The following is a 10673-nucleotide window of genomic DNA, read 5'->3' as shown; positions in this document are numbered from 1 at the left end:
GAACACGGATCGACGCGCGATTAGCGTTGCGATAGGCCGCGCATCGATCTACTTTCGGCCGTCAATTATTCAGCCGGCAGATCGCTGCGCAGTTTCGATCGCGCCGACAGTTCTGGAGGGCTATTGTCGTCCTCGTTCGTACTTGGCCCGGCGCTTAAAGTTTTCATTGTCGACTGGTGATTCAGCCAAGGATCGATACTCCCGACGTCGTAGCGGTCTTCTCCGGCGTGACGACACGTCTGCATCGTAGCCGAGTCGGGCGCAAAGTTTTTGCAAGCAGTTTCGCGGCGCGTCCTTGCGATCTATTTTAGCTGCGCGCCACCGCGAGACTCGCTTGCGGCGGGGCAAATTCGATTTGGTCATTAAGGATGTCCGAGCTGAAGTCTCCTCGCGCGTCGTTCGCCGAGTTACCATCGACTGTCGGCGGTCATATTCTTCGGACGCTCTTGTACGCGTCGCTTATCTTTCAATATCGGCCCGACCGTATCTCAAATATTCCCGATCGAGCGTTATAAAAATAATCGGCATACGCTCACGTGCTATAGAATCATTTGGAATATCGGGCGGACGTGCTCTTCGCGAGGAGCCGATAACACCGCATTCCCTTGTGATTTTTCATGGATTCCAGTGTTAGATCGTCCGTTTGATGTTCACTGGATTATTTTGGCATAGACGAACACGTAATCTTCTTATCAGTTGACCCGCACTTAGTCGGTACAATTTCTTTTTGCGACCGATGACGTATAACGAGAAGATAGCGTTGCTCGCGCCCTGCCGCGGTTCCTGCCGCGGCGTGTCTCGTGCCGCGCGCCGAAAATCAGTTTCTCGGCGTGCGCATCCCTGCCGGCGCTCGACCGACAACGCGACTTCAATTCTTTCTTGAGGTTCGCCGAAAGATCTGTTCCGTGCAGCCGTTATTCGCCTGTGTACCGCTCAACGAGTCATTAAACCGATTTCCCCTTCTTTGCTCGTTGCTCGTTATCCTGCGACGTCCGACCCGTGGCCCCTCGTCTCGTCACCGCCAACCTTTCCGTCCTTCGGAAAGAAAAACACGCGCAAGCTCGAAGGCTGTTGTCAGCGCCAACTTTGCTCGCGAACGTTCGTCCTCTCTCGGTGAGGCTTCGAAAAAACGAAATAAAAAAAAAAAAAAAGAAAAAGAAAAAACAAGGAAAGCAAAAACAAAACGAGAAGAACAAGCGCGCGGCCTCGGCGCGCGCATTCGTTAAGTGCGCTTCCCATCGGCAATTTTATTTTTAAATGACTGGCGGTTCACTGGCCACCGTCCGAGATGCGCGCGCTTTACATATAAATACACCGAGTGCTTGCGTAATTCCCACTGCTTACCTGCGTGACAGCTCTTCTCTGTTTTGCTCTTATCTTGCATTATTTTCCAGCATTCGGAGCGTGCCTCGCTAAATAGGGTCAAACCTCGACGTTCGACGTCGCTGAATCGCAGCGCGTCTGTAGGTGTGTCGAGGCGCGGATCGTTCCTCTTCGCTCTCGCTCTCTCGCCCTGACGCGTTGTCTGGGGAAAAAAAGTTTCGAGATACCGCGTCGGCCTGACAAAACAATAATCGACCGTCGGGCTGAGAAGAGGAAACGAAAGGAAAGAGAGAGAGAGAGAGAGAGAGAGAGAACAAAGAAAAAACAACGATTCGCTGGGAACCGGCCGTTCTCCAAAAAAAAGAAAAACAAACAAAAACAAAAAAGAAAGAAACGATACAGATAAGACGGCAGCACTGCTGCACGCCGTTGTCGAATGCTCCTTCGCGGTTTCGCGCAATCGCAGCCGTCCTTCTTTTCTCTTCTCGCTCCTCTCTCGTTCTGTCGCGCAGACTCGATCTTGCGTTGCGTCGCCTCCCTCGTTAACCGAGAATGTCGAAGATAGCGTGATATTCGTGGCCGACGCGTGCGAAGTGCCGCCGCCAGAGATAACGGCTGCTCCTCGTATCTTTCGTCATGCGAGCTTAACGGAAAACGGTGGCCGCGCTTTCGCAACGTACGTCGCTCGATATTCCTACGTGCGTGCGTGTTTCAGCTGTAACGTTTGCCATCTCTTTAAATCTCTTGTGGCACATGGATTTTCACCGCGCAGGCGCATCTGTTGGATCGTATAATACAGTGTATTGTGCAGCTTCTATATACAGCATAGGTAAAGGGGAGAGCGAGCGAGCGAGAGAGAAACAGAGAATCACACGGCGTCGGTGACATGCCAAGGAGGGGCGTCGGCGGAGAGTGTTGTATGGTGAAGTCTAGTCGTCGGAGATTATTAGAAGAGGACCGACATCGGGGAAGGAGAGAGTTATTTACGAGGCTCTTAGAATACACACACACACACACATATATGTAATTGGAAAGGTGTGTGTGTGTATATATATATATATATATATATATATATATATATATATATATATATATATATATATATATATATATATATATATATATATATATATATATATATATATATATATATATATATACCTTACAAATGTTGCGCCGGTCATAGTGGAATGCTCAACCACGAATAGTTGATTTCATTTGCTGTGAATCTACATGGATCGCATGGATTCTCGATGCAGTATTATGCGATATACAAGCGCGGGGGGGGGGGGGGGGTAAGCGAAATTATAAGAGTAAAAATCATAGCGACTGTCCGCTACACACGGTACAACAGTGCGCGTTCCGTCAATGTACATATTGCGCTAAAATTACAAAAGCTCTTTGATGTGTCCAAAACACGCACGCATAGACTATATCGCTTCCGTGATTCTCCTGTACAGCGCTGTAGAGAAGAGCTCATCTCGCCTCTTGCCCCTCCAGTTGCTGCCAGCGCACAGCTAATGCTCGTTGCGCCGGCGCCCCACCTCTTGACTCACTCTCTCTCTCTCTCTCTCCGAGCGGAGCCCCGTTATAAAACCGAAGCGACGCCGCGGCGGCAGCTTTAGTGCAGCTCGACTGTTCACATTGCGAGTGTCGTTTACTCCTCTGTCTTTCCCTTCCTGTTCAATTCGTTTCGGTTGATCTTACTCTGTCTGTTTATTGTTTGCGATCATTCGCATTCGAGTGCGTCTTCAGTGCTTGACTCGTCGTCGAAGACACACATCTCAACTGTAAGCCATCGCCACCTAAACTGTAAGAGCCCGTCGTCTGTCGTTTCCGCGAGAGTGATAGCTTTAATTGCCGTGGAAGTGGAAGTAGGCAAAGTGTGCCTGCGTATGAACGAGTGAGGACGCGCGACCGAATGTTTACAAAGCGTGTGCGTGTGTTATTGTTGCAAAACCGGCCCAAGTTCAACGCGCACGCGTCGTAGCAGCGGAGAGTACGAGTTCAGCATAGTTGACCCGACCCCGACCGCGCTGGCTGTCCAATCGATAGCACAACCTCTCTTTCTGTCGCCTCCCTTTCGTGCCACATGCTTTTCTCGAAAATCTTTGTGTCGAACGACGAGATTTCAAATTTCGACGGTTAGCCACGCACTCTTAATCCGAAGCTGCGTCGCCTACGCCAGCGACGCTCAACCTCTTCCCCGACGCAAGCCTCTATACCACGCCACGCTCGAACGTATAGTTGATGCAGCGGCTATAGGAGGGAAAAATCGATGCGGGAAGACGGGGCGTCGCTACGAAATTGTAGCAGCTTCTCTCGCCACGACGGCGCCGCGTTGTTCATTCGGGGCGTGCGCTAGCCTAGTTAGCTGTACCCGTTTCTCGCCGATTATCGCCCGCGCTGATACGGGCCTAGAGAGACCTTCGATCGCCGTTGGAACTAGTCAACTCGCGACGGACGGACGGATGGACGAAGCGAGCGGAAACGCGATAAGGCTACGGTGTGCGTCCGGCACTTGTCGACAGATACGGCAGCAATGGTTGAAACGGAAAATCGGGCGGCATGCAACGGCCAGCCCGGTGTCGTCTTACGCCGCGGCCTCGCAATAATAGCCCGCGCTTTATTTTCACCGGCGCCACTTTCGACTCGACGTGCATCTTCGAGGCTGACGCTCGGCATTAATTATTGCGCCGTCGCGAGACGCTTAATTGGCGCTTCGTTTACGCGCCAATTTCTCGGCCGCTTATTCTGGTGCCTCGAGGCTTATATTATTATCGGTGCACGGCGTGTCTTCCGTTGGCTCGACAACGCGCCGCGGAGCAATAGGCACGCGGCTATGCACGCTCGCTCCGGAGGGTTGTCGACCTCGATTCGCCGTAGCCCTCCCTCGCTGTTTCGCGTCGCATCGCCGGAGCGCGCACCGATCGATCGCCGAACCGCGAGTCCGAGTTTCGTCGCGCCAGGCGCGTTGCCCGCGCGGACCGACGCCAGCCTCCACGGCGCGGCGACTCGGCACTGCGTCTTTATTTAGGCGGCTGCATAGGCGGCGCGCAGTCCGAGATAATGGGCGGCAGGTGTGCGCAGGTGTAATTGTCGTCGAGGAGCGCGTCCGTGACGTCGCTCGATCTATGCCGTCGATACAATGACACGTAAATATAGGCCGCTGGCTGGCTGGCTGACTTACGTAAGAGACCTGTCTGCCTTTGCGTTTTTCCAAGATCCCGAGGTTGATCGCTGCTTCGCCGCCTGGATATGCCGACGTAACGATCGCGTAGCGCCTAGCTCGATTAGAATTTCCAACGCGCGGAACGAAAGGTAGGCGTTGACGGGCGATAAGCCGCTTTCCACGAAAAATCCGCCGGGATAGCGCGAAACCGGCCGCGAACGCGCCACGTTCGGCCGATTCTCAATGGGGAAAACTAGGTCGCGCGCGGCGAGTCGAAAAATCAGCGGCGCGCATAGGGGAGAGCCGAGGGGGGCTCGTGGGCACCTGTGCACCTGTGCGTTAGCGGCTTTCCCTCGCGTCAAGGTGCAGCGGGCACGTGGCCTCGGCTTAGCGCCTTTGCCCGAAAATAACGAAACCCGAGCGCGCGCTCTTCCGTCACGCGAGCGCTGCGTGGCAGAAATCCTTGGCGCAGCGTAGCGCTCGGTCGCGCCGCGCGCCGCACGCCGCACGTTTTTCCTTTCGCTTCGCCAACGCCACCGAGTCCCGTCCGACTCCAACGGGTAACCGCGCTCGCTCGATCGAACTTGCCGCGACAAGACAACGACAAGAGAGTCTCTTTGATGTCCAGGGTCACCTGGCTCGCGCGTAAAAATAGCGCGGAGAGGAGAGCGGCTCAGGCTCGAGAGACTCACGGGGAAGAATGCACAGTCCACGAGCGGGGGTCTAGAGCGCCCCGTAACGCGTGCCCTCGCTCGAGCCGAGAGCGCGTTGTTGCTTCGGCCTATTTTAACCCCCTTGGGGCGCCACGTGCCGGTTGCCGCTGCGAGATAGCATCGATCGACGCGGCGCGCCACGCGGAAAGGCCAAATTTGATCGTCGTCGGCGCCAGCTGTCCCCGAACGTTCGATCTGCAATTTTCCCTCTTCCACGTGCCAACGCAACTTTGGTTTTGTCATCGTTTCGTGTTCCCCGAATCCGCGTCACTGCGTTTGAAAAGCCGTTTACTCAACTTGCAATGAAATTATGGGATTCCTTACCGCGCGTTATTCAAATTAAACCTTCCCTTGAATCGTTCGAACTACTACTCGATGGCACATGCGACTGTAGTGGAGAGTAGCAGATCACGTGTTATTTGCCTACGATTTTATTGCTAAATTACTGAAAAATTATTCACACTGCAATATTTTTCGGTACACTAAGCCTTAAGTATGTTATGGTACAGAGCGAGCGATTTTATTATTTTTTTGCAATACCAAAATACTTATCCTTTAGATTGTAATACTGAATTTGTTGGCAAATTGCATTACGTTACATTCGGCCTGCGTTTTCTTAATATTTTTTGCTGTGTTCTTGTGTGATCCAAAATATATATATTGCCGTATAACTAATGCAATTCAGTCCAACTGGGCTTTTTAACACAAATAAATAAAGATTTTGATCAATCCGTCTCGAGTGCCGCCCTTGCTGCACGCTGGAAGTCCGAATCAACTGTTGAGATACGACAAAGAAATAGTCGGCGACGTTTGCGATCGGCACTATCCCAGCGAGCTCGAAAATTCGTTTGCCGTTCGCTCTGGTCGGCCACGATCTTTTATCCTCGCTGTCGCGAGCAAATACCCAACGGGCAACATCAACGCGAAAATCCTCGAGTTGTCCTAGTCTGCATTCCCTGCGTACGAGTTGGTCAATTAACCACGGAACCTGTTTTCTTTTGTTACAGTCTCGGAAAACAGCAGCAGTAACAACAACAACAACAACAACAACATGTCAGCCACGTCAGTGCAGACAACCACCGAGAATCTCTCTCGTCACGGGTGAGTCCGCTTTGGTCGTGCGGAAGAGGAATCGCGTCAAGCAGGCAAAGTCCGCGGAGACAAGGCGCCGCGCGCTCGATCGCGCGGGCGTTACTCGCGAGAGATCGTCTCGCCTCTGCGACGAGACGCCGCCCACCGCTGGCTCGTCGCGCGCGCCCTTAACCTTGGCGTGTTTCGCGGAGCCGCGCGAGTGCTCGTCTTCCCGACGCAGTCCGTCGATCGATCGAGGCTCCTCGCGGCACGTGTCGTTTATACGGCGCGAACAAAAGGAGCCGAGGGCCAGCGAGAGCGGCAGCTCGCGCGCCTTTCGGAAATGCCCGGCTCGCGAGAATAGACCTCGAGTCTATTTCCGAGGCGGCGCGATAGGCATCGCGAGCTCGCGCGCATAATGCCGCGTGTATAAGGACGCCCCGACGGTCAGGTTCAAGAGCGGCGCCTCGCCGCCGAATGTGATACTCGCGAGAGCTCCAGTGCCTCGGTGAACGTTCGAACCCCGTTGCTCGGGGCTGCTCTCTCGTCGAGCCGAGGTTCGCTTTTCGAGCGTCCCACGACGTCGTCTTTGCGCGCGAAACCGAGTCGAGAGCTAATCTAATCGACACGAGCATTCGGCGTTAAACAAACATCTCCGCCTCTCTCTCTCTCTCTCTCTTTTTCTTTTGTGAATGCAAACAATCGCGTCTAACGTTCTCGTGCCCTCCTGGATTACCGCGACGTCAAGGCAAAAAGTACATACATTCGACGGCGATTTTTTTATCCCCGTTCGCGCGACGACAAGTGCTCCGATGAGAAACGTCCGTTTCGCGATTTCACGCAAGACTTTCGCATTTCCGACCAAATCCTCGCTGAGGCGCAATTCAGCATTTTTTTTTTCTTTCTCACCTTTTACGTAATCGCATGCGCGATTTTTGCGCTCTTTTCGTTTTACATAAGTCTCTTAAACAATGTACTGATTCGCGCGCGTGCAGAGAGAGAGAGAGAGATAGAGACTTACGCTCGTTGCGTAATTAAACGTCTGCGGTCAGAAAAAAATTTTTTTTTTTAATGAATTTACCAGACGTCGATCGCCATCAAATTGATCGTCTTACCTTTCGCGGACATTCGAACGAATGTCGCGGTTGACGTCGCGTTCATTTCGCGAAAGTACCGCGACACGTAACGGCGAGACGAATGGCAATATTTGGAAACGCGAAGAGTCTCTGACGATCCGACTGTTTCGCTTTGCAGGAGCAACATCTCGCTGTCGTGCCACAGCCTGTGCAGCAGCGTCGACGACTCGTCGGCGACTGGCTCCCATCCTCAGTACCAGGACACCATCCTGACGATCGAGGAGCTTCGCGCCCAGCTCAACTCTTGCTTCACGTGAGTATGGCTCAACGCCGAGAATACCGTTGCGCTCGATAGTCGGTATCGTCGCTTACCGCGTGCACGCTCGCGGCGCGTGCCAGAGCACATGACGCGGCGACTGCTGGCGCGACGCTGCGTTCGACCAGATCCGGCGCGATCCGGTATAGCCATCCTTCGCAGCGAACGACGCGTCTAATCGCCCGACCGCTTCTTTGTCACTTGCAGATGCGGAGTCTCGTGGAGCGAGGAGCACGTGTCGCTTGACTGCAGCGAGTGCGGTGGCTATTCCCTGGAGAGACCATGCCCACTCTGCGACGGTCGATGCCACACCACATGGAAGCGCGACCTGACGATGGTGAGTTCCCTACTTCTCTTGCCGGTAATTAGGGCTAAAGGGCTTTTTCGAAAATTGGCTGTCGGGAAGAGGGCTGATGCTCGCTCTCTCTCTCTCTCTCTCTCTCATTCGTTCTAGCGACGTCGCGAGCACGCTGGCGAATCGAATTTTCACGTTGCTGGCCTAGATATGCCTTGTCGCGAAAGATAGCGAGAAAAAGAGAATGGGAAAAAGTACGCTCCGCGACACTTCGGCTTGTGGCAATTCCATTTCAATGTATTTCGCAACACGCTGAATCTGAGTTTCAAATAAAAAACTAAAATTAAGCTGTGTAGCTTTGAGGATGCTTTGCCATCGTAACAACTTCTATACTTAGAGACCGTAGACTCGCCAACTAATAAAAGAAGCGCGCTCGTAAAAAAAAAGCCACGTTGCGCCATTCAAAGATGAATAGGCCGTGCTCTCGTAAAAGCTGCGCATTCCTCGGCGTAATTGCACGTCCTTCCTTTGCGAGCATTGAAAAAAGAGCCTCGCTGCACGTTCCATAAACCTAAAAAGTCGGAAGAAAAATGCACCATACTAACGGCGAACGTCTCATTTCAATTTCAGTCGCACGCGAGTGGCAAGGCCAGATGGAACGGCGAGTGCGGTCTGAGTTGCGGACCCACGCTCGAGGAGTCTCTGGTGCCAGCGTTGGAAAAATTGCGCGCGACCTCGTGAGCCGAGGAGTCGAGCGGCAGCAGCAGCGACACCGTGCACAAGACTTAATAGCATCTCGCCAAGCCATCTCTTAGATTATACATATATCCCCTCCCTGTATATCTATAGCGTCGCAATTATCTCATGCACATACGCCAACGCGATCACACACCGCCAGCGAGCATATGTACGTCCATCCCATCCATCGTCATCTATCTGTGTCTGCGAGTACGAATGATATGCGATTATACGAGTGCAACACGTCGTAGTGTGCACCGTCTTGCCGACGATTGCTGTCTCTGTGCGACGTTCCTCTTTTCCGTATAACAACACCTCACGCTGCTTCGTTGCCTTTCTTTAATTTTCCAATAGTTTTGATTTCTGACGTCGCCTATCACACATGTATACACGCGCGCAGTGTATGGGTTGTAATACATAGTTTCCGGCGATGACAAGCTGTTGCTGTGTATAGGCTAATTATAATACAAATTGCGCGACTCAAACATACACGCACTCACACGTAGATGAATCGGCGTGAACTCCCTTGTTCGATAGATTCGTTTTTCTTATTGTTTTCTTTTTCTTTCGGTTGTTTAACGCATATATAAATCACAGATTATCACTGATTTTAAGCTATAACATTGTTTTATGATTTTATCAACAAGGATTACTAAAATTTCCAATAATACTGTATCATAGCAGTATCTAAGCCACAATAACTGATATCATCCTTATTAAACGCAGGTTTATTCAGGAGATCAATTTCTGTATTTAAAACAAGTTTCCCTATTGTAACCTTTACTGTTACATAAGGTATTCATGGAATCTTTTGAAATTTCTCGTTCATCTTTTCACGCGAAGATGTGTTTTCATGGTCACTACCCTCTACTGGCATCATGTCTGTTAATTTCAAGACTTATTCCTCGCTAATTAATTTTCACTATTTTTAATTTCTATATTAGACTTCCTTCTTTATTTCTTTGTCTCTTATTTTTACCTTTAATACTTAACCAACTAGGACGTTTCAGAATTGTTTTATCTTCACCACTATTATTAGTATCCAATAAATAAGGTTCTACAGCTTTAGAAACTAGTTTTCCTAAGGTGCCTCTTTTGCGCTTTTTCCGGTTTTTTGGATCTAGTTTTAGAAACTGATCTTAAGTTGCTTGAAAATTCGCATATATAAATACATACGTGTGTAGCCGCGCGCCTTCTGCTTTCGAGTTGTGCAATTTATTCATGACTTTGAAGGTCGTGGGTATATATGTAATATACGATAGACGGGATTCGCTGGCACAAAGCCGTTATTAGTCTTTTCGTTTTCAACGTAACTCCGATGGTTTTTTAATTCTAACTCAAATTGAGTGAATATACATAAAAAAACGTGCATAGAGGTAAATATTTGCTTGGCTTTCTTTCGCGAAGAAAGCTACTCATGAGACTGTGTTTTCATCTCCGAGTCCTAGTTAAACAGACGCGTTGATTCATTTATTTCGTCCAATATATACTAACGTCGCCAGCTATTATACCGGAACAACAACATGAAAGTTTCATTAAACGGTAGCATAGGATTATAGTAATCGACGAGCGCGAGACATGTTTTTGGAAGGGACAAAGCTCGTTTGTATGTTATATGAATATTAGGCTAATTGAAACTAATAAGACTATGTGCATGGTCCGATTGAGGTCTTACTTTTCCGACGATGTTAAATGCAATACTGTAATATTTTTATCGAACATCCTTTTCATCTATTCAAAGTTTTCCATTTTCGCTAGATTTATTTGATCCTTCAAAGTATATACATGTATATTTTGTAAGTAGAATTGAATATTGTAAAAAAAAGAATGAAATATTTATTTTTGTTGCATAAAGTTTGACTGTTGGATTGTGATGACCTCTCGGACTATCAGAGAGAACTGTGAAAAAATCAATAATGAAATAGTAACACTGTCGGCTTAAATGTTTATATAGCTCATCAAAAATAAC

The 10673-nt window shown here is 50.0% G+C and overlaps 1 protein-coding gene across 2 annotated transcripts; it reads left to right on the top strand.

Moving 5' to 3' along the window:
* The first annotated feature begins 2948 nt into the window (after positions 1-2948).
* Positions 2949-10233, top strand: LOC131673012 (protein pinocchio). Of its 2 annotated transcripts, none has more exons than XM_058950642.1 (5): positions 2949-3135; positions 6216-6309; positions 7534-7668; positions 7879-8008; positions 8597-10233. In XM_058950642.1, the coding sequence occupies exons 2-5, from the start codon at positions 6260-6262 to the stop codon at positions 8705-8707; spliced, it is 426 nt and encodes a 141-aa protein (XP_058806625.1). In that variant the 5' UTR covers positions 2949-3135; positions 6216-6259; the 3' UTR covers positions 8708-10233. The 2 variants fall into 2 exon arrangements, with proteins under 2 accessions (XP_058806625.1, XP_058806624.1); XM_058950641.1 differs by having other exon boundaries at positions 2956-3113.
* The last annotated feature ends 440 nt before the right edge of the window (positions 10234-10673 follow it).

This window comes from Phymastichus coffea, unplaced genomic scaffold (assembly GCF_024137745.1).
Source record: "Phymastichus coffea isolate CEN01 unplaced genomic scaffold, Cenicafe_Pcof_1.1 PCOF00164, whole genome shotgun sequence".
Classification (NCBI taxonomy): domain Eukaryota; kingdom Metazoa; phylum Arthropoda; class Insecta; order Hymenoptera; family Eulophidae; genus Phymastichus; species Phymastichus coffea.
This window is presented reverse-complemented; position numbering and strand designations above follow the sequence as displayed.

Excerpts from the sequence above, each read along its gene's own strand:
- LOC131673012 (XM_058950642.1), top strand. The coding sequence starts at position 6,260 with ATGTCAGCCACGTCAGTGCAGACAACCACCGAGAATCTCTCTCGTCAC. Across the intron at positions 6,310-7,533 it reads GAGAATCTCTCTCGTCACGG|GAGCAACATCTCGCTGTCGT; the intron begins GTGAGTCCGCTT and ends TTCGCTTTGCAG. Across the intron at positions 8,009-8,596 it reads GGAAGCGCGACCTGACGATG|TCGCACGCGAGTGGCAAGGC; the intron begins GTGAGTTCCCTA and ends TTTCAATTTCAG.